Here is a 23,557-nt window from a genome sequence, read left to right on the forward strand (position 1 = left end):
CCCATGACTGCCCCCTCCTCCCCCCACCCAATCCACCCACCCTCATTGCAGCCAACTGGTTGCTTTGTGCGCTTTAATTCGGACCAGTTTCCAGCCGAGAAAGGCCGAGCCCCTTTTCAGCCGCTTACAATAGCTTAACAATGGCCAGCCAGAGCGAGTGATGTTCATGACTGGAGTACAACGGGGGCAAGCCCTACCCTGAGGGCTGGAGCCCCCTAAGCTGGCCGTGACGAATGGGCTCAGGGCTAGTCTCCGCTGGGTAATTACCTTCACTGGGGCCCTGGCAAGCCAGTCTCGCTGTGGTAGGGTGACCAGACAGCAAGTGTGAAAAATCGGGACAGGGGGTTGGGGGGTAATAGGCACCTATATAAGACAAAGCCCCAAATATCGGGACTGTCCCTATAAAATCGGGACATCTGGTCACTCTACGCTGTGGTGGCAGCAGCGCTTCTGACACAAGGCGGGCTGGGGAGTGGTTAGAACTCCCCTCTATGCCTCCGCCAGGGCGTGGGTGAGAATTGCAGGTTGCACAGTCCACCTTTACTGTGCATTGCACTCGCCATCTCCCTGGCTGACTCCACGTACTGTCTCCTCCCTCCCGAGATAGGGGAATTGCTGCTCTCCATTGCCTATTACTGTCTTCTCCCAGCCTCTTCTCTGCCACCTGCTCCCTTCCCCCTCCATCACTGCCCCCAGGAGGGCTGCCATCCAACCCTTTCCCCCATCACTTTCTTTCCACTTGCTTCCACCCCTCACATTGCCTAAATCTGCCTCCTGCTTCTCCCAGTGCCCTGCCGCCCCCCCTCCTTTCACCCACCTTTGCCAGTGTCTCTCCTGTCCCTCCTAGGCCCTGCGTCTCATCCTGGCTCCTGAGCCATCGAGTGGCAGCCATTTTGCCCATGGGCATGGCTTCTGGTCCCGTTGCACTCAGCTGGGTGTGGGTCAGGCACTGGCGTTTTGCAGCAGAGGGCTTAAAGGCTCAGGCTTTGCACAGGCCCCCAGCTAGGGAATGGTGCTTTAAGGCGAGCCCTGTCTGCGCTCACCTGCTGCAGCCTGGTTCCTGGCTCATGGGACGTGGCAGGCCTGTATGGGGAGGAGAGGGTGCAGCTGTGGGGGTTTTGCGACATGAGCACAGAGAGTAGGGTCACATGTGATGGCGTCCTTCCTGGGCTCATGTGCAATTTGGCACCAGACGAGTTGAAGTTCTGGACTCAGGTACTGCACTGGTGGATGCTGCAGCAAAGCCTGGCTGAGCTAGTAGGCAGAAGGGGCATCAGCTGTGCAGGCTCCCTCCACCCCAGCCCATGAGGGTCCCACCACACCCGCCTGACAAAACGAGCCATTTCTGAGGAGGAGAGGGAAGATCCCTCTCCAGGTACCAAATGCTGGAAGAGAGGGAGGACAGTTTTGTACCCAGAGTGCTGCACTGGGGCTCAAGAGAGCTGAGTTTAATTCCTGGCTCTGCCACAGATGCCGTGTGACCTTGGGCAAGTCACTGAATCTCTCTGGGCCCCAGTTCCCCATCTATAAAAATGGGATTTTCTCCCCCCTTGTAAGACCTGTGTCTGGTCCCCAATCTCCATGGCCATCTCTAGGTGCTGCTACAATAAAATCCTTAGCATAGCTGCTCAGATGACCCCTGCAGCTAGTGCTTTTGTGGTGGAGACCCCCCCTCTCTGCTAGGAACTAATCTGGGACTCCCCAGAGAAGCTGTGATGCCTGGAGCCCCCAGCCAAGCTCAGAACCTCCTGGGGCTAGGCCCCACACACATCCCAAAGATCTTACAAGCTAGACAAAGGGTGGGTGGGGAAATGGAGGTAGACAAGGCCCTACAGCAAGTTGGTAGTAGAGCTAGGAACAGAACCTACATCCCCAGAGTCCTAGCCTGGTAGGCTATCCACTGGACCACACCAGTAACTGCTTCTTAGTGTGTTGCTTCAGATCTAGCCCATGCCTAAGCCCCTGGGTTATCCATCCCCTTCCCTCTCCCAAACTCTGTGTCAAATGCATCCCAGCGTGACAGAATAACACACTCTCGGCTCTGATCCAGGCCGATCTCGTATATATTATTTTAATTTATTTTTTTGCTTTTATTGCAAGTGAAAAAATAATTTAAACCGATTACATGTACAGGGGGGAAGGGTCTTGTTAGCGCTCTGATAAACTGCAGCGATTCCACAGCTGGCAAGGAGAGGGTCTGATGAGTCAATTCGTCTCTGTACAAATATTCCCACCTAAAAAGATCTGAGGGTTTATAAAGCCTCTCTCTTGATTACAAGCTGTCGCAGTACAGGGCAGGGGCAAGAAGACTGGGCAGGAGCTGATGTGGGTCCACGATATCCTAAACTGTCCTCTACCATCTCCCTCCCAGGAACAGGGTCAGGTGATCTGGAGTGGGGTCTCGAGCATCTCCATGAGAAAGGTGTCGATGGGCGTGTCCCCGATCAGCTTGAAGAAGAAGAGGTGCTCGAGGCATTTCAGCCCGATGGATCTCAGCGCTGGCAGCCGGAGGAGAAGTTTGGCAAATCTGGAAGAATAGCCCACGGAATGACAGAAGTTAGAGATGGGAAAGGACTATTGTCATTATTATTCCAGTAGAGTGTAACCAAGATCAAGGCACCATTGTGCGGGGGCTGCACAAACTCACAGTAAGGAGCAGCGCCTGCTCTGAAGCACTTACAATCTAAATAGACAAGATCTGTGAAGGAAAGGAAACAAAGAGGTGAAGGCCTTTCACCCAAGGTCAGTAGCAGAGCCAAGAACAGAATCCATGTCTCCTGATTCCCAGCCAGTGCCCTATCCATTAGCTCACATTGCCTCTTCTACATGTACCTCTACAGTCATAGCACTGTATCCCTGTCAATGCAGGATTGTCCCCCACACTGCTACACAGAACTGAGCAAATAACTGATTTTTTTCCATTTCAGGGACTGAACTGAAAAATCCAGGAGAAAAATTCAGTTAGGTTCAAACAAGAAACTGATTTTCTTTTTCAGTTTCTCTCTCCAAAATCGGTGGGGGGCGAGGGGGGTCCCCAAACAATACCTTTTTTCTGACCTGAAATGATTTTGTTGTTTTTCTTGGTTTTTTTGTTTTGGGTGCTTTTCACCATTTTTTAAAATAGTGAAATTTCAAAATGAAATGCTATTTTGAACCAAAAAGTCAAAACAAAACGTTTTGATTTTTCTTACATTTTTTTCAGCCAAAAACGATTCACCGATTTGACCTGAATTTGCAAGGAGTTTCAGTGCCCCCCAAAATGCAATCTACTATTCACCGAAAATATTTTGCTACATGGTCTAGTGTTCTGTCCAGTCTAGTTTTAAATAAGACAGGGATTCTATGACGTCCCTTGGGAGATTATTTCACAAGCCACATACATCTGGAAGCTGTCTGATGCTCACCCTACATTTTCCTTCTCATAATTTCATCTCACAGTGGGAAAGCCTGTCACTTAATTCAGCTGCTGGTTCCTTTGCTCCTCTGTTTAATCTGATCAGAATCCCAGGGACTCAACTCAACTGTGTTAAAAGCACTACAAACCCCTCTCTTTATTTGGAACATTTGGGGCAAATTTCAGCAGCTGAGCAGGATACATGGGGACAGCTGGATGGTAAAAACCAGCAGGTCTTTGGAGAACAAAAGAGGGAGAATTTTTTATCCCACATTTTCAAACCTCCAAGGCCAAAAACAGTTTGGAGTCTCCCCCAGCCAGGGCTTGAAGTAGTGATCTAGAGCTAAAACATGCCACTAAAATCATTGTTGAACTGTTTAAAAATGGATTGCCCCTAAAAAACCTTCATAGCCTATTATCAACCTCCTCTGCCCACCCGCTTCCATTGTATTATGGACCAAACGTGGCCACATTTACAGCTGACTGAACTTTATCCACGTCCCACTTCCTGTCTGTAGCACACAAATCTGTAGCCAAAAATCGCAATGCTGGCAGCACCTTGCTTCTTAGGTGGCTTAAATAGCAATATGATGTTATGTGCGCCAGCATTTCTAGAAACTAGCCAGAAGAGGGTAGTGTTGTACAACCCAGGAGAACGAATTGCAATGGGCTCCTGTAGTGGCAAGAGGACACTGCTGGTGTAGAGGACCAGAGATAGGATCAGGTGGGTTACAGAAATGTCTTCTTTCCTTGAACCAGCTATAATTTGTCATCAGAGAAACAACAAATTTCAGCCAAAACCAGACCTTTTTTTTTGGTTTTCAGCCTAAAATTCTCCAGTTTGGGGCTGCAATTTTGCTGACACAAAGTCATTTTATTCTACTGAAAGTGTTGGTAAAATGGAACAATTTTTACTGTTCATCCAAATTTCCAGCAGGGAAAAAACATTTTCTAGCCAGCTCTCCACAGATTCCTGCACTCCTAGCAGAGGCGGAACAAAGAATTGCTTCAGAACTGTGATTGGTGCAAATCTCACTATTCCACACCCCTCAGGGAGTGTGCCACATGTGTCTGCTAGAGACAGAGATGCAGCACTGTGCTACTCAATATTTACCTTCCAGGTTGTTCAGGGTACTTCTGCTTTGTATATGCTTCGAGCGTGGCATAGACCTTTTCTCGTAGGGACTCCACCTCGAAGGGACTGGACAAGCCCTTGGCATCTGGACCAGGGAGAAACCCAAAGCAAGAAGGAAATCATTGCAGAGTTGACGTTTCACACTTTGTTTGGTTCACAGCTGAACAAGATGATCAATCACTAGAAAAGAGCTGGAGATGGCTCCTGTGAGCTGGCAGCAGTCTCTCCCCTCCGGCAGACTTTCTTCATTAACATTATCTGTCATATTATACAGTGGCACCTAACAGCTTCCCCAGGATGTTAGGTGTTGTACATACACATAGTTAGGGACAGTCTCTGAGTGTGCATTATGATACAGTCTTTAATGATATGATCTCATACTGCCTCATTCCGCACACAGGCTGGACAGAATCAAGGCTGTGTGTGAAAAACTGTAAATCGGATATTTCCTAACTTTCAAGTACTTCCCTTTTGCACCCTAAATCATGTTCTTTTTATGTAGATTTTAGCATATTTACATATATTTGTACACACACACACACACACACACACACACAAAGACAATATCTGTCTATCTATTCCCCACCACACTGAAAGGATCTTAATCGGTTTGGGGATTGAACCTGCCATTCTTTTCCATACAAAATAGAAGTTGCTCTGGAACGTGAAGTGCTCTGAAGTATGGCTGTAATTTCCAAAGTGATGAGCCCACCCCAGGCTGCCCTGTGCTACTCCAACAGAGCCTGCAAGTGGACATAACTGGTCTCTGCAGGTAGCACAGTTGGTTCTGTTACCGGGTACTGAGATGGCCAAGGGAACAGAGGGCAACCATTCCAGTAGCACAGGACCCCGGCCACCACACTGGGGGGAGAACTGTGGTCTGATGGAGAAAGCACTGAACTGACAGTGATGAGAGCTGGCTTCCATACCTGGATCTGCAACCTTGGACAACTCTCTGGTTCTCCTCTTGTCTCTCTAGAGTCTCAGCTCTCCCATGTGTATGCATACAGCACCTAGCACAGTGGGACCCCACTCTAGCTTGGTGAGCTATTGCAGGAAAGGAAGATAAGAGTGCTACCTACCGAATTCCCAGTACCCTGGCATGGAATTCGGCCTCCTCTTCCACAGCTACAGAATGTGCAATATCACGGAAAGGTTCCTTTCTGAGCAACGCTTCGGATGCACTACTGAGGTAGGGCACAATCTAGGTTTCACCCAGGGCCAGGATGCTCTTTGTCAGTGATTAGTTCCAGAGTTGGATTACCCTTTAGTGGGCCCCGCCCCCCACTCCGCCCTGAGGCCCCACCCCCGCTTGGCCTCTTCCCCCTGAGGCTCTGCCTGCCACTCACATGGGGTGGGAGGGGGAAGAGGCAGAGAGGATGGGGCCATGGTTCAGGCGCCGACCCTCTTCTGAGTGTGGGCCTGGCACCCTGGCACCATTGTAAACCTGGTAATGATTAGTTCTTTTTCTTTACTGATTCAGTGAAGCTGGATGTCGCTCATAAGGCTACTACAGTGATTCATTGATACTGAGACTTAAGCACATTCTTTCCAGGCACCTGGTAACCCAGGACACAACATTTTTCTGGATTTTCAGGACTAGATGCTTGTTTTTGTCAGCAGTCCAAGGAACTAACTGGTAGCAACTTGCAGGGAGGGTGACATGAGATGTGTTCTTTACAATACAGGGGTTAAAAAGCCAGCTCCTGAGCAACCACTGGAGCTAGCAAACGGGAGTTATGAGATGCAGATACACATAATAAACATACTGTAAGGTTAGGCCAATGCCCATCCCCCAAAACAAAACAAATCCCTGCAAGAGTACAAAGACTGCAGGGAGACATCCAGCAGCAGAGTGGGCTATCCAGTGTATGGCACTGGATGTAGCAGGTATGATATCTGCCTTGTGGGCAAGTGGGGTGTGTGTGCATTTGGTGCAAGCAGCTCATGGCCCTCAGAAACTGAGTACAGGCTCTGGAGACCAGAGTGATTGAACTGGGGGAGCTAAGGGAGACAGATAGGTACACAGAGGAAACTTTCAGGGTCACAGTACAACGGTCCCACCCCCAGTCTGACAGCCTCTGTGCTGTTGAGGAAGGTGAAAGTCTTGGGGAAGGAAAACATAAAGATGGAGCAAAGGGAAATAATCCCATAGTTGGGACCCTCCTTTCAGGTGATGTCATGGTACCCTCTTACACTGAATATACCCCTCGGGAGGAGGGGACCCCTGTTATTAGGAACATACAGGTAATAGTAATGGGTAGGGTGACCAGATGTCCCAATTTGATAGGGACAGTCCCAATTTTGGGGTCTTTTCCTTATATAGGCTCCTATTACCTCACGCCCCCTGTTCCGATTTTCACACTTGCTGTCTGGTCACCCTAGTAATTGGGGTATTTTATTATTAGAAATATCGATAGTTCAGTTTGTGAGGACCAGGAGAGCCGCACGATGAATTGCCTGCTGGGTTTGAATTGTACTCATGTCTGTATGTATACTCATCTTTTAACCAATACTCACTCTTTTCTTTTTGAATAAATTTTAGTTTAGTTGATAAGAATTGTATTTGGGTAAGATCTGAAATATTAATTAACCTGGGAGGTAATGTGTCCAATCCTTTGGGATTGGTAGAACTTTTTTATATGATAAATAAGATTTTCAGTAATCCTCATCATATTTGACTTGGGTGTCTGGGTGTCGGCCTAAGGTTGGGTTGCTTTATGGGAACTGTTGTTGGCTTCTGGGTAACCAGTGAAGCTGTTTTGTTCTGGCCTGGTAAATCTAAGTTTTGGAATATCCACCAGCTTTGGGGATTGTCTGCCCCATTCTTTGCAGTTCACCCTAATTGAGTGACTTCAGTTGGCTCCCCTGGGACTCCATCACACCTGTCCATGACTTTTACTAAAAATACCCATGACTAAATCTTAGCCTTAACTCACCAATCTATCAGAATTCTTTGAGCGGGTCAAGAAACATGTGGCCAAGCATGATCCAGTGGATATAGTGTACTTGGACGATCAGAAAGCTTTTGACAAGGTTCCTCACCAAAGCCTCTTAAGCAAAGTACACAGTCATGGGATAAGAGGGAAGGTCCTCTCATGGATCAGTAACACTCACTTTTGTCTAGCCATATTAGGGCTTACATCTCCTGGAGGTTGCAGCAGCCAGATGACAACATGATCTTAACATGCTCTAAAGAAATCAGAGCAGTAGCCAGGAGCGGCTCCAGGCCCCAGCACGCCAAGGACGTGCTTGGGGCGGCATGCTGCGGGGGGTGCTCTGCTGGTCGCCGGGAGGGCAGCAGGTGGCTCCAGTGGACCTCCCACAGACGTGCCTGCGGAGGGTCCGCTGGTCCCGCGGCTTCGGTGGAGCATCCACAGGCACGTCTGCGGGAGGTCCACTGGAGCCGCGGGACCAGCAACCGGCAGGGCGTGCCGCCGTGCTTGGGGCGGCAAAATGGCTAGAGTCGCCCCTGGCAGTAGCATATGCACCATATTTAGCCACTAGAGGATGACATATTCCTACACCCTTGAGAGAGTCTGACCTTCCTCCTAGTAGATGGTAATGGTGAACGCACACCTTGTGTTGGGACACACTCACAGACACAGCATAGTATGAATGACCATAACAATAAGAGGATGCATAATAATCCAGAAAGCATCTCCCCTGGATGTTGCTGAATGCCAATAAGAATTATTAGAGGGGGCCTTTGAGGGTGGTACCTGAAAGAGCCTTGAAGCATCCATTACCACCAAGACTTACCTGGGTTAAACAGGACAATGGCTCGCAGGCATCCCAGCTCAGACTTATCCATCTGCATGTCTTTCATTTTAGACACTAATTCTGTCAGAACTCTGCACATTGAAGACACAAGCAGACAGACAGAGACCGTATGGATGGCAAGGTCTGCATCTAGCATTAAATGCAACACCATGGCAATCTGGGGTGGAATGCTCCATAGATCAGCGCTTGCAAAGCACTCAGATGACTCTTGTGAGATTACAGGTTTATTGGCATAACCATTGTCTAGGCTGGTGCATTCAGGCATGGCCCAGCTGTGGGGTCTGCATTAGCAGCAGCTGAATAGGAGCCTAAGAAAATGGTGATCTAGCTTGGAATGGAAGCTGCTATCTTTATTATGGGGGGGGGGGACCATGGAGATGACATGGGGGCAATGCTGCGTACATGGCTTGTGAAACACCTGGGGGCAAAGGCCCAGTGTCAAGGGGAGATGTTAGCAGGAATACGTGGCAGGTCTCCCTTAGGCATGACCTTGCATGGAGGGGAACAGATGTCACTCTAGGTGATAGCAGAGAAACGGAGGCAATACCTGTCGAAAATGGAGCCCACGCCGGCACTGTGTGCACTGCTGCGGTGCACGTGTAAGCCTGTGGCGAGCAGGATGCCGTCTTGCACGGTCACCGAGCGATGGGAGAACGAGGCAATGAGCAGCTCATTCCAACCTGCAAGAGCAAGAGACAGGTGAATGTGCGATGCCAGCAGCTCCCCACTGAAACACAGGGCACCGTCCCTTTAAATCAGGGCTGCATGCAGGGACCAGTGCAGGCTCCATTACACCAGCCCCTCTGCAGAGATGTAATGGGAGAGGTGTCTTCAGCCCCATGGCATCTTAGGAAATTCCAGCCCTCCCGTGTTATTAACAAAGGGCTGAAAGGGAGGCTGGAGGCAGGCAGTGAGGAGTAGGATGCTGGGACGTGTGGGGGGCTGGAGACAGTGGGGGATCCCAGAGGGGCAATGTGAGGCCAGGAAGCTGACAGAGAGGAGTTGGGAGGGACGGACAGGAGTGTGATAAGGAGATTCTCCACCCGCAGCGCTTAGGAGAGGACTAGAACAGCAGCTCCCTCAGGGCAAGCAGAGCCCCCTCTGAGCAGCCAGCGTTTCTGCACACACAGGTAGGGATGAACTGGACCCTGAAATGATCACACCCAAAATGAAGATAGGAGGCATCTCCCGAGAGGCGCATGACTCAGAACCCAGGTGAAGCCAATGGCTTTCAGGGTGACAGGGTGGGGGGAATCTGACTCATGATTTCTGAGTCCAATGGCTGGCGAAAGGGCAGCCAGGAGGGGATGGGGCAGGTTTCCCAACAGCCCAGAAAACACAGGAGAAGCAACAACAGAAAACGTTTGGGGAAAAAAAAATCTGCTTCTTCCTAAAATCGTGTCCCTCCAATTTTCTCTTACCCTTGTACTAGAAGCAGTTTTTTCGTACAGGAGAAGGACACATTCCGTAGCTCCATTAGCCAAACAAAATACACTTTCATGAACAAGGAAAGAGAAGGACTGAGCCATATTCTGTTAGCAGCCAGTCTTTCCCAGATGACATTAGTAAGTTACTGGGGCCCGATCCAAAGCCCCTGAAATCAATGGGAAGACTCCAATGGGCTTTGGATCAGAGCCTTTGCACACCCCTTTAGCACCTCACAATGCCTGCACCACTAGCCCCAAGGCTGGTGGTTCATTGCTAAGGCCCAATTTTTCCAAGCTCTGCCAGTTTGGCTCATGGCACAATTAAGGAGCCCCTGTTTTATTATGGACCTTGCAACATTGCTATGTAGCACCAATACATGAGGCCACTGACACCAGAACATGAGGATACTGTCACCATGGTGTTTGGTGCAGCGTCTTAACACAATTATTTTGTTCCCCAGGACTTTGCACCCCAAAGAAATCAGCAGACATCTCCAGGATGCTGTAGGGAGAAACAAAGGAATAATGCAAGATTCAGATAAACAGGAGCATTTGGAGATTCTGAGAACCAAAGAATTTTACCTGCCCGCAGAAGAATCACTTGGTCTTCCAGTGTCAGCTCTGAGAAGTGGGGGATTCGCTTGGCCCATTCAACTAAGGTGAAGAGCTGCTTGTCCGCTGCATGGCATATATTGGTGACAGGGTCATTTGTCTAAGAAAGGAAAGATATAAAGAGAGAGAATGTGCCACTGAGAATTTCAGCAAATCAGTGACAATAATCTTGTTCCCTGCAGCCAGTATTGTGTCAGGTTAATATTACTCGGAATCACCATCCAGGTGATCAAATCCTTTGCCAGCTACAATTCAAAATGTGCATTTAACATTCTGGTTTATTGCTAGGCTTGGCAGAATGCGATTTTTATTTTTTATAATTCTGACTCATAATATCGATGTTTATTTGTAAGCATTTTTTATTATTTTTATCTATTTAAATTTTCGCAGTTGTGCAAACTTATGGGTTACAAGCATTTTTTTCCAATTTTTATCTACTTAAATTTTCACAGTTGCAGTAAATTATGGGGCATCAGACAATGAGGGGGGTTAGACAATAATTATTTAATATAGTCAACACTGATTTAAAAAGTTAAAGCTTTATAACCTTTAAAACACAAATTGTCAACATCACGTCAAAATATACTACGTAAATATCCTTAAATGAAACTCTAATGTTTTCAAGCAGCTTTTTCCTTCCTTTGCCGATCTGAAATGTTGAGCATCATCGATGGAAATATTTTTTTGTCTGTGTGTGTGTGTGTGTGAGTGTATGTGTCTGTATGGCAAAATTAACCTTTATTGACATTGATAAAAATTGAATCCTTCCAATTTTTACCTACATTTCTAGGGTGTCAGTTCAAATCCAGCCGAAGTTAGTAGCTGATTACAAAATGTTCCCTGTTTGTTCAGTGTCCTTTGTGAAATAAGACACTGAATCTCAGTCTAGGTCTCACCATACCATCCAGTTCACCCCACCATTGGCAGTCCTGGCCAGTGGCTGAACAAGCTCAACCGTCCTGTTCTACTCAGAAAAATGAGTCAATAAAATCCGACACCTTTCATCCAAATTCCACCCGCCACCTCACAGATGCCAATTTAACAGAACACCTGTGTTCCAGACACCGCAGTGCCCAGTCCAGCAGGGCGCACCAGAGCACGGTAGTCTTCAAGATCGGCCTTACTCATTATTAAATGCTGAGTTGGTTGAAAAAACAGGGGGGAAAATTCACACCCATGGTTTGTGACTTTCTTTCCACATGATTTTTTGTAAATAGCTGGTCAATGACTGTGGCTGATTCTGTAAAAACCTTCTTGGAAAATTTCTGCCATTTTTTTTTAATCAGAATTAAAATTTTTAATAAAAACTTCCATTGAGAAACTTTAATTTTTGGCCAGTCCTACTAAACAGTCTGTCAGCCACAGCAGCTCACTAATGGCCATTGGAAAGTGACTCTGCTGCAGATCCCAGAATCAGTTAACAATCACGTTGCTTTGATCTGGAGCTGCCACAAACAAGATGCGGGTCTCACTCCCAGCAGTGGTTCCTTCCTGGATATACAGCCCCATCAATCAGTTATCTGCTGTCAGTTGTAAATACAGGGTAGAACGCTGTCATCACAAGCTGCAAGTGGCTTCATCAAACCTGACCCACATGCAAAGGCCTGACTTAAGCAGACACTTACCGAGTTCTCAGCATTCACGTCGCTGTACAATTCCGTCTTTGGTTCAACAGCCAGTTCAGCTTCTAAAATCCTCTCCACAGGCATATCCTCATTGCCATTGCTCGTGGACTCGGCTTCATTCTCGCTGCGCTCTCGGCTTCTCTGTCTCTCCTCTTGCACAGCTGGAACACAGAACAGTCCTCTGTACCATGCGGGAGCTTGGGAACGCTTCCCATCTTTCTAACTCAGCAACAGCAGGGGGACTGATCCCTCAGATAAAACCCCGCTCACTACTGAAGACCTTGGTGAGGAGGATAGGAAACAAAACAGAGGCAGCAAGATGCAAGGCTCTGTTGACATGGTAATACTGGAAGCAGACTTTAAGGGCCTGATTGATCATTACCACGCACCTTGTGATCATTAACACCAGTGCAACACAACCGCAAAATATGACCACTCTGACATGAGTGGTGTGTTACACCTGCCTTGCAATGGTTTAGAATGACTGTGCAATGTGCCAGGCACCACTCAGTCATGCTCTTTTGGTGGACAGAACCAGGAGAGGTTTTAATTTGGCAAGCCTGCATCATGTCCGGATTTGGTTTTGCAAACCCCAAGCCAGGCATGATTTGAACAAAAGGCCCAATTTTATCTAAAATCTCAAAGTTGTTGGGGGTTGTGAGGATAGGGGAGAGTTCAGCGAAATGACTCTCGCTTGGGGCCATCGCTGTTCACTAGAACGTTGCATTGGAAAAGCAGCCCACAAAAGTCACAAAGAAGCAATTGTTCGAGAAGTGACACGCTGCTATTCCTGCAGGGCCGTGTGAGAGCAGCAACCCTCCATGGAGCAAAAGCAGAAGATGATGCATTTGCAAATGTCAAGGATCCAATGGGGAAGTTTGTCAGGGCAACTGCCTCAGTTGGTTGCAATACGTCAGGCACTTGGAATCCATCATTTAAAAGAGTGGGGCTCAACCTTTAGCAGTCAAAGAGCAACTTGGTCACTGACTAGAGTGAAGCAGGTTGAGACTGCAACCCACAAACAGGGGCGGCTCTAGGCATTGTGCCGCCCCAAGCACGGCAGGCAGGCTGCCTTCAGTGGCTTGCCTGCGGAGAGTCCGCTGGTCCCGCGGCTTCGGCGGACCTCCCGCAGGCGTGGGAGGTCCGCCGAAGCCGCGGGACCAGCGGACCCTCCGCAGGCAAGCCGCCAAAGGCAGCCTGCCTGCCGCCCTCGCGGCGCCGGCAGAGTGCCCCCTGCGGCTTGCCGCCCCAAGCACGCGCTTGGCGTGCTGGGGCCTGGAGCCGCCCCTGCCCACAAACATACGTTACACGTTTACTGTAACTCAGCAAACAATACACTCATCAAACCTGCCAAGTAAAGGTGACACAGCACTTTTCACTTAATTTAGCCGCTGATGCTAATACAGATTCAACCTGCCTGTCTACGTGTCTCTTTTTCTGGATTTAAATTGCCACACCTGCCATTACACACTAATTTACACAACAGCTAAGGATGAGCCCCAATACTGAACAACCCAGAGCTTTAGAGAAGAGCAGATCCAGGTTCAAATTTTGCTCATGGCCTCTCTCTAGTGAGCTGCACTGAACGTCCCTGAAATTTGGGGCCTTAGCTCCAAAATGTGTGACGCAGGGAGACCCTCTGCTAGGACCAGTGTCCTCCAAACTGGAACTCAGGTGCACATTTTTAACGCTTAGAGTCATTTACCACTGGGACAATTTACTAAGGGTTGTGGTGGATTCTCCATCACTGGCAATTTTTAAATCAAGATGGGATGTTTTTTCTAAAAGATCTGCTCTAGGATTATTGTGGGGGCACGTCTCTGGCCTGTGTTACACAGGAGATCAGACCAGATAATCACAATGGCCTCTGTTGGCCTTGGAATCTATAAATGAAACTGGCAGAAAATGGGAAAATTTATTTCTAGATAATTATATCATCTCACAAACATTGTACTGAGTGAGCATTAGCATGGACAGCAGCGGTTCTCAAACGGCTCTCCAGGGGTCTCATTCACAGGGCCACCAGAAATCCCAGGAGTGACTGCCAAGGAGAAGGTGGAGCTTGTGAAGAAGCGTGGGAAAGGAGGTACTCCATGAATGTCCATCTTATGAAAAATGAATTCCATCTCTCAGTTGAGGGCAACTGCACATGTATTGCCCCCTAGTGGTTCAGCAAGGGAACCCACTCTCAGGTTTCTGGCTCCTTTGGCTGTCAGCTCTCTTGGGCAGAGACACGCATCTCACTCCCTCCTGATTAGGGTATGTCTAGGCTGAACTACTCTGTGAATTCAACCAACAAAGACAGTCTTCCTCTACAGACCTACTCACTTCCTCTTGCGGGGTCTGATAACAGTGTAATGCCACAGGTATAAGTTACTCCCACTGCACTTCCTATGTATGTCCATTTTATTCTTAACATAAAAGCACCACAGAATCCAAACATGAGAAGTGGAGGTTCTCTTTTCTGATATTCCCCCACCCCACTCTAGGAGATGCTAAGAGATGGGGCTTCCCAAGGACTATCACAGAGTCTGGTCTGTTTCTACGGTTGTCACTCAGTGTTAATTTCCATCACGTTTGTCCTGTTGCATCAGCTGTAAACATGGCTTAAACCTGACACCACGTGGTCCAGTGTGTCAGGAAAGATCTCCTTGGAAGCATCTGAAGGTCTCCCTGTGGGTAAAGGGAAAAGTTGCCCAAGGATATTTCCAATAAAGTGCCTGATAATGGATGACCCTCAAAACGTTCATTGGACCAGGATGGTTTTGAAAAATACCTCAAAATCTGAGTGCTCAGCCAAGCATTATTCACACTCTTTGCCTCTCCTGGGTCTGCATAATTGGGCTGGGAATTTCGTAAGAGATGTCTTTCTGAGATAACCCTTTTCCATCTCAGCTGAACATTCAGAAATGCACAAATATTTTTATTAAAGGCATTTTTCAAATTAAATGTATGAAATATTTTAAAAAATCTTTAAAGTTAGATATTCAGCCTGTGTAAATTGACATAATTACAGTGAGGACAGCTGTGGAAAACCTGTGGTCTAAGATTTGGTGAAAGATTGAGGCAAAGGTTTGCCTCAGTTCTTATTTATCCAAATCAGTTCTATCTTAGATATTTATATGACCCCCATCCCCACAGTACCTGAGCACTTCACAATCTTTAATGTACTTTTTCTCCCAACACCCATTGTATTATATTCCTGTTTTACAGACAGACAGACTGACTTGCCCAACTAAAGTATTTCTCTTGAGCAGTCTAATCTCAATGTCCGTTGGGCAGGGACACGAATGCCTTTACTCTAAAGGAGATTGACGTAATCGGTATGACATAAAACAATGTTAATGATAATTAAATGGCGCCTTGGCTTTGATTTTGATGTGTGCGCACTGGAAGAGGAGATCTTTTCACATGTGACCCTGTAGGCGGTTGTAGCAAGAGCATCAGTGTGGGGCAGAGCAGGGCTGGGCTGGGAATCTGGGTAGCTGTCATGTTATGACCAGATTATTATGTTAACATACCACATTTTTCTGCACAATTACTTTTCTGCAGAGATAAGGCTAATGAGGAGAATTCTTGCAATGGGCTTTAGCGAGGTCTCCTCCAGCACTCATGGGTGAGGTGGTGATGCATAGCACCCATTCCTCACCCCTTTTGGGGAGAACAAATGAGATGTAACCACTAATCTGCATGGCACGGGTTCCGACAGAAGTGGTGCTGTCACTTGGAATCAGCTCTGCCCTGACCTTCTCCTATGCATAATTGGCAGGTGTGCTATCCAATCACATGGCTCTGGCACGCCATGGGATGGTAAAGTAGCCATGGTGTGGTAAAGCTGGTTTCAGAAAAGCTTGATTCTGCTGGCTTTCCCTTTTCCAGCTGAAGGTGGGTCAATGGACTCAAGATTCTCCCTTTAACCCAGCAGGAGGGGAGTCCTGGATGAGGGGCTACATGAATAACTGGAGTGGCCCGAGGAATGAGAGTGTAAGGTCCAGCTGGTATAAACCAGCATAACTCCTCTATAGCCAGTGGAGCTCCAGGCTTCCCAAGTAGCTCAGTGGGAATAAAAGCCCTGTCTCAGCTCTCTACCTTGCTCTGAAACAATCTGTGGCTCTCTTTGTTTTTTATTCCCGTGTGATTTTGCACTCCTGGGTTCACGCACCAAGGTACCATGAAAAAGCCCATTCTCACAGCATTTCTCACCCAACCAGGAAGAGGAAGGATATGAAGGTTCACCAGAAAGTCTGTTCTCGTGAGATCTGTAATCGGCTGCGGAGGCCTAGGAGGTTAGCCAACTAGGATGTAATTCTGGCCCTGTTGATGTTAATGGCAAAACTCTCATTCACCTCAATGAGGTCTATTTATCTAAAATGCTTATATGGCCCTTGTCACCAGAGTATCTGAATGCCTCTGTCTCTAATGTATTTATCTCTACAACATCCCTGTGCAGTTGGGCAGTACTGTTTTCCTCACTGTACAGATGGGAAACTGAGGCACAGAGCGATCAAGGCCTTGTGTACACAGGGAAATTTACCAGCATAATTATACTGCCATAGTTATACTGGTATAACTGGCATAATGCCCTTGGTGGATACTCCTATTCCAGAATAGCGGTATAATTGTACTGGTAAATTTCCCCTAGACAAGAACCTAGCGGCTTGCCCTTGGGCACACAGAATGGCTCTGGTGGAGCAAGAACAGAACCACAGTCTAACTGCCCAGGCCAGAACTCTAACCATTGAACCATCCTTCCTCACTCAGGTCAAGCTCTCACTCCTGATGTGTTGTGATTGCTGCTTATTACTCTAGTCGTAATGGTCTCCCTCTTCCCTTGTGCTTCCCCCATCTGCTTGCTTGGCCCATCCACCTGTGGTCCTAGGTTGTAAACTCTCTGGAGCGGGGCCGTGTGTACCCAGCGGCTAGCAGAGCAGGGCCCCAACTCCTGAGAGAGTTTGGGAAAGGTTCTGATCAGCTTCTGATCTTTTGGATGCTTGGCCAAACTCTGACCTTCCTGAGGTTCACCCATCAATATCTTCCAGTTCTGCTAGGCAGCGCTTGTCTCTGTCTCATGGGAAGCTGCCGTTGCCCCATGAACACCGACACTTCGGGATCCCGTATTCAACTTCTTCCTGTCCTGTAGGTCCTGGAACCTGTCTGAAGCCCCAGTGACTATTGCAGAAACCCCCCAGCAATCTCATAGATCCTCCAGAGGCTCCTTCTCATGCTGTCTGTCTGTGGAGTTTATTCCCCCGGCTTGCAGCCTGCTGTTAGCAATATAATTACTTTAAAAGAAAGCAGCAGCAATTTCTAACTCCTTGAAATCACTTGGCACCTGGCTGGTGCGGACAGCTGTGCTTGGAATTAGGTTTTGTTTCACAACTGGCAGCGTAACCTCCCACTGGCAGTGGCTGCACTAAGCCGCTGAGATAGAGCATCATTAATCACCCTGCAACTAGAGGAGTGGCCTAAAGACTGAGGGCAAAGCTCCAGTTCAGCCTTACCCTCCGTCTGGCTTTCAGGCCACCTGGGCAAGGCTTAGATTGTCCCTCCCCTTGCAGGGGGAAGTGGGGCGAGAGCGAGGACTCTTCTGTGTGCTCCCTTGCGCTAGCTCAGCTGGCTACACTGATTTTCAGCACAGGCATCCTCCAGCGTAAAGAATCACAGGGGGTACTAGAGAGAGGAGGTGGTCAGGGGTGTGGGCCTGCCCTCACACTTACCATGACAACAGCAGCTGGGAGAAGTGCAGTGACAGAAAACTCATCCCCAGAAGGAAAGGAGCATCCTATCGCTCGTAGTTTGTCCCATCAGTTCCCCCATCCCTGCTGGCTGGTTTAGGATCAGCCCCGGTTGGCTCTGAAGGGAAGTAGGGATAATCCTAACCAATCAACCATGCTCTTGGCGAGTGTATAACTGCTGTTGTGAGGCCTGCATAGTCCCTGCTACAGCGGTATCCAGTTCTAACATGCCTAGTCATGCCCTGAGCAGGAAACAGGCTATGCTGTAAGGCACAATTGCCCTTGACACCAGTGTCACAGAGTCACAGCAATCAAGGCCAGAAGGGATGACCAGATCGTGTGCTCTGACCTCCTGTATATCACAGGCCACCAACACCACCTGCTCCCGCACACTACAGCCCACAACTGAAATGAGACCAAAGTGGTACAGCTGCTCAGTGGTGGAAGGTTGCTCTATCCTTCTGCTCAGTCAAAGCGAGAGGAGGCGAGTGTCACAGGGTCTATCAGGCCTTCTCCGCCCCCAGGCTGGAGCCATCAGTGTCCTCACACATCCCACCCAAGGAAAATCCACTCAGACCAGGTGACCAGCAACACAATCTCCCAGAGGAGTAAATACTGACCAGTCCAGAACCAGCAGGCCAGATAAGAAGGCAGTGGCACGGCTGGATGAGAGGATTTGCTCCTCAGTTAACCCAGAACCCAGGTCCAGGCTAGGACCTTGCCCTAAGCACTGCAGCTAAGCTCTTGTATTTTGAAGGATAGTTTTTTCCATCTCTGTTTAAAGGTGCAGACTGACGAATCCTGAATTGCTGTTTCTGTCCATAGAGTGACGCCAAGTGTCCCCTTCCCGTGGCCAGAGTTTGCCAATTAAGGTGGGGAACGGCTGCAATACCACATGTGGCCCTGAAGGAGGCACTACAGAGCAGTCCTGCCTGCCACAGGGAGGATAACAACAGGTTTGAAACAGCCAGGATTGTACAGCACCCACCTGATTGTGCGGTGTTGTATAAAAACCAGCTGGCTCTGTCTTTTCCCTACACCAGGAGACACCTGTGCAGCTGGCTGGCTGTTCATGCCTACTTTAAAAGGGAATAAATGCTTCTAAAGGTGTGGGTGGAGGACAAATCTCCTCTGAAAGGAGAGTCACTGGAGCAGAACTCTGCTCTGGCGGCTCAGCAGAGCTGGGTAAGTGCACGTGGACTCAGTCGCTTTGCTGAAGTGGAAGGATGCTGCTCCTGAGCTATTTGCATCCCCAAGTATCTCCAGACACACGCTCTGGGCTGGAGAAGAAAGGGAGCCCTTTGAAACTATAGCAACAGGGTTCTCACCAAAAACAATGGAAAGGGACAAGGAGAACAAAGTGCAGGCGCTCATGGGGTCAGATCTCAGCTGGACTGAGCTGTATGGCTCATTGCGTCGTTCCAGCTGGAAGGGGCTCAGCTCGGTGCTCTGACAGCAGCTATTTTTGTAGATAGAGCATGAAGAGTCAGACATTTGTGCTCTCGGTGTGGAGAAGCGGGAAAGGGCAGCATGCTCCTTTCTCCCCGTGCTCAGACGCCCAGCAGTCTGCAACCGCCGTTTGCTTAGAGTGTGCAGCAGAGAGTAACCGTACATACCTGTGAGCACAAATATAGACCCCCTAGCTTTGCAGGTAAGGGCTTCGTCCCCAAACTGCACCCGTACAAGGCTGAAAGGACATTGCGACTGGCTAAGGGCCTGATCCAAAGCCGAGTGAAGTCTATGGGGATCTTTGCACTGACTTGAATGGGCTTTGGATCAAGCCCTCTATTAACATTCCTGACTCATGGCCAGATTGTGGCCAGCTGCCTGCATGGCAATGCAAGGGTGGAGAAGCAGGTGCATGAATTCTCCTCCGCCTTGCACTCCTGCCTAGCACCCTAGCCCAGTGGTTCCAGCCCCACTTGGGGCACAGAGGCTGCTCTGTCCTAGCTCTGCCTGCAGCACAAGGCTCCCCTTGAGGAGGAGAGAAGGGAGGGCTGACTCAGCACACATGAGGAGGAGATGTGGCACCTCCTGGAGGGGTGGAGCAATGGCCACACTGCCCCTGCACAAACCTGTGGCTGGCCTAGCTGCACCTCCCTTTATAGGGCTTGCATGAGACACAGCCACCATCACTCCACCCATTGGCTGCCTGCTTCTCTCCGTAACTGCTCCAATCAGCCGTGGGACACTCACTAATCTCCCAGACGGCCTGGCAGGGTAACTCCCTGCCCCATTCACTCAGCACCCTGCAGCTGCATTTCAGCTTTGCCCATTTCCCCTTTCCTGCCTATTTGAGCTGGTCTTTGCATAATTAATTCCCTGCCTAATTTCTTGATTAACTCACCTCATAATTAATTTGTTCCTTAGTCGATCATGCCCCGCATTAGCAAAGCTCTGCCTGCCTGACTGATTCTGCATAACTGATGTTCAGCCTGCTTGATTGACAGGAAGCCACCTCTTCGTGGTTTCTCTACCTAAGTGATCGGTGCTGAGTCACAGGGGCAATGAACCAATCTGAGCAATGTTCACAATGCCCCTGACTCTCTCATCCTCTGCTGCACTGCCCACTTCTCCTCCCAGCTTACGCCTCCCTTGGGCCCTATCTCCCCATCTCATTCCCCTTCCCTACCACTCCCCATCCCACCTCCACACCCTCCTTCACCTCCGGTATCGCCTAACTCAGCCTCTCTGCACCCTCCGGCCGTTCCCACCTCTCACGCTGCCCCACTGGCGCCTGCCTTGACAACCTCACCCGCCTCCCCGTCTCCCTCCATCCCGCCTGCCCCCTCTGGAATGCTCACTCCATCTCAGATGAGATCACGGTCACCCATGAGTTTTTCATCTCCTGCTCCTTGGTACTTGCCGAAGCCCTGCAGCCATGACCCCTCCTTTTCTCACATCCCAAGTTGCCCCCCAAGAACGGTGGGCTTCTCTCCCAGTCACGATATTCTAACCTCTTCCCACTCCTCCTCGCCTGAACTCCATTGGACTCTCCTTCCCCACCCCCAATTCTTTCACCACTTAGCTCTTTCCCTCCCCTCCTCACCATCTCCCTCAGTGACCGCACCCTACATGATGCTGTCCCATCTCACCCCTTAGCCCTTCTGCCTCCTCATCCTGTGACTGTCCACACGGATTACCTTCCCCCATCCCTAAAATGGCCCCTCCTGACCTTGTCCTCATTAAACACCACTCCCTCCCTCTCTGATAATGAGAACCAGGGCTGGAGGACAAGAGGATCATTGGGAAAGTCACAGGGCACTTGAATCTGCGACATTAGCGCAGTGTGTGAAAGGAAAGGCCTAGCACAGTCTCATTATCTGCAAGCCAATTTCTACATGTAGAGCAGCCTAAGGGCTGATCTAACATAGGCCTCTGAGAAATGGCTGGGCCACACAGAGCCGGTGCAACTTATGTGGCATGTGCTCAGTGCCTGATCCACAGAGGATGCGAGTCATCTTGCTACAGTTCCCGTCTTGCAGACATGGGTCCAGATCCTCAAAAGTATTTAGGCTCCTAACTCCCAAGAGATGTCCCCATAGGAGTTAGGCACCTAAACACCTTTCAGGCTCTGGGCTTTAGTCCTTTAGTACAAGCTGCAAAGACTCCTGCTTTAGCTCTAATGCTCCCTGGTAATGACTAAACTGGAGGTTGTTGCAGACACATACTAGGGGAGGAAACCTCGGTGATGGGTTTCCACTGTGTGTGGGTCTGCCAAGAGGAATCCCTCAGAGCATGAAGCTGTGATGAACCTCGTTATAGATTTTAGATGCCTCTGGGAGGCCACCGTCTACCTTTCCGGAAAGGAGAGGGCTTGGGTTGCTATGAGAATCAGAACCAGCCAAGGGCTGACGCAGCAGCGGAGCAGTACGCAAAGATGCTCTGCCCGGACAGTAGAACCTTTGGAGCAGAACTGGGACCCATAGCTCCAAATCCGAGATGAGGCTGTGCTTTGGGTGCCTGCACAGTTAGGGGCTGAGGAAAGGGTGTGTCCTCAGACTGTCTATAAAGCTCTCCTGAAATACCACCTGCCACTACCTGGAATCCCACCAGTCCTGGAACGTAATGAGGAGTCCACTTCTTCCTCACACTAACACCCAGCATGTGTATTTATATACCCACCCTGGTGTATATTACTACCTACCTTCTCTCTTCATACCCATAGCCAGGCACTTCTGATAGCGGCAGTACTGGCAGCGGTTGCGCTGACGCTTGTCTATTAGACAGTCTTTGTTATCGCGGCATGTGTAGATAAGGTCCTTTCTTATTGTCCTCTTGAAGAACCCTTTACAGCCTTCACAGCTGTACACCCCGTAGTGCTTCCCTGAGAACACGAGGAGAAGAAGTCACAGATCAACGTACTGTGTTTTTCCCTTAGTCAGAGGTTCACTTTAAATAAGACCAATGAGGGAGGAGTTTGGAATGGCTCTACCGATGCAGTTTTGGAGCCTTGCTTTCTAGTCCTGACTTTGGGCGGCAGCAGAAATGCTCTTTGCTGGTCTCGGCCTAGTCCCTGTTTGTGCACATCACAAAACCAGCACAGAAACAGGCAGTGTTCAGCATACTTAGCGAGGCCAAGAGAGACCCTGGATTGGAATAGTCGGGCTATTGCAGATTGCAGTGGAGGTGCATTAGTACAAATTGTACAGAGTGTCATACCAGAAAAACAGCGAGTGCTGCTGGCCAAGACTGAGGTGCAGTGACAAGGATGGGTGTGGGGTGGGGGAGACAGGACTTGGGTTAGAAATGGTCTGGGATATTCCCACCAGGATTGAGGTGTATTGGTACAATGCTCGCTAGGGGCCCAGACAGGAAGAGCAGCATGTGCTAGAGGGCTCGGTAGAGAAGTGCATTGGTAAAACGATAATGCTACTGCTCAGGGGCAAGGTGCATTGACAGAGCTGTGTGCAGGAAATTTGCAAAATAAACCTGGTCGTGTTATTGTGGCATCAGTATTTTCTAGCAAGATCCCTCAGCAAACCTCGTTAGTGTTGCTTCCTATGCAAATTTCACATCACGGCCCAGGGAAGGCTCCCTTTGCTTAAAGCTGCTCCACTGAAATAGCGAATCGGAATCATGTACCTGATGATCTGTCCCCGCAGATTGCACAGATGTGTTTGGCCAGGGACCCTGGGCTAGTGGAGGGATAATTCACGTTTCCAATCCCTGGGAGGCCTGGCAGGGGCTTAACGTCTTCAGAGCTGCTGACATTGTTCATGACATTGAGCTAGAAAAAGAGGAATTTACAAGAGACAAGCCTGATTTATGGTGATTTAAGATTCACATTGCAGTAATGTTCAAAGATCTAAATATTGTGCTAGGGGCTGTCCAGATACATATCGGGACATATTTTTGGTTAGACCTGGTTGGCATTTTTCCTGAAAAAGTGTTTTTGTTACAAAACAGTCTTTTGTTTAATAAAAAGGTTTAAAAGGAAAAAGATCATTGTTGCAGTTTTTCATGAAAAGTTTCGTGATTTTTATGAGAGATGTCTGGAGGACACCAATTCCATTTGGCGGCAATTTTCAAGGTTTTGAAATGTCGTTTGTTCATAAGAACATAAGAGCGGCTGTACTGGGTCAGACCAAAGGTCCATCTAGCCCAGTATCCTGTCTTCTGACAGTGGCCAATGCCAGGTGCCCAGAGGGAGTGAACCTAACAGGTAATGATCAAGTGATCTCTCTCCTGCCATCCATCTCCACCCTCTGACAAAGAGAGGCTAGGGACACCATTCCTTACCCATCCTGGCTAATAGCCATTAATGGACTTAACCTCCATTAATTTATCCAGTTCTCTTTTAAATGCTGTTATTCCTCACTGGGAACGAAAACAAAACCTTTGGG

The 23,557-nt window shown here is 48.8% G+C and overlaps 1 protein-coding gene across 3 annotated transcripts in view; it reads right to left on the reverse strand.

The window, feature by feature from the left end:
- Positions 1–2,045: 2,045 nt before the first annotated feature.
- Positions 2,046–23,557, reverse strand: part of RXRG (retinoid X receptor gamma) — a 111,265-nt gene continuing 89,753 nt past the window's right edge. For all 3 annotated transcript variants that reach the window (XM_045028129.1, XM_045028130.1, XM_045028128.1), the window contains exons 3-10: positions 22,797–22,941; positions 21,859–22,038; positions 11,977–12,137; positions 10,322–10,451; positions 8,860–8,992; positions 8,292–8,383; positions 4,509–4,614; positions 2,046–2,527 (exon numbers count right to left, since the gene is read on the reverse strand). In XM_045028129.1, coding sequence (XP_044884064.1) covers positions 2,380–2,527; positions 4,509–4,614; positions 8,292–8,383; positions 8,860–8,992; positions 10,322–10,451; positions 11,977–12,137; positions 21,859–22,038; positions 22,797–22,941 — 1,095 coding nt within the window. In that variant the 3' untranslated portion in view covers positions 2,046–2,379. The remainder of the gene's footprint in view (positions 2,528–4,508; positions 4,615–8,291; positions 8,384–8,859; positions 8,993–10,321; positions 10,452–11,976; positions 12,138–21,858; positions 22,039–22,796; positions 22,942–23,557) is intronic.

This window comes from Mauremys mutica, chromosome 8, assembly GCF_020497125.1.
Source record: "Mauremys mutica isolate MM-2020 ecotype Southern chromosome 8, ASM2049712v1, whole genome shotgun sequence".
Classification (NCBI taxonomy): Eukaryota; Metazoa; Chordata; order Testudines; family Geoemydidae; genus Mauremys; species Mauremys mutica.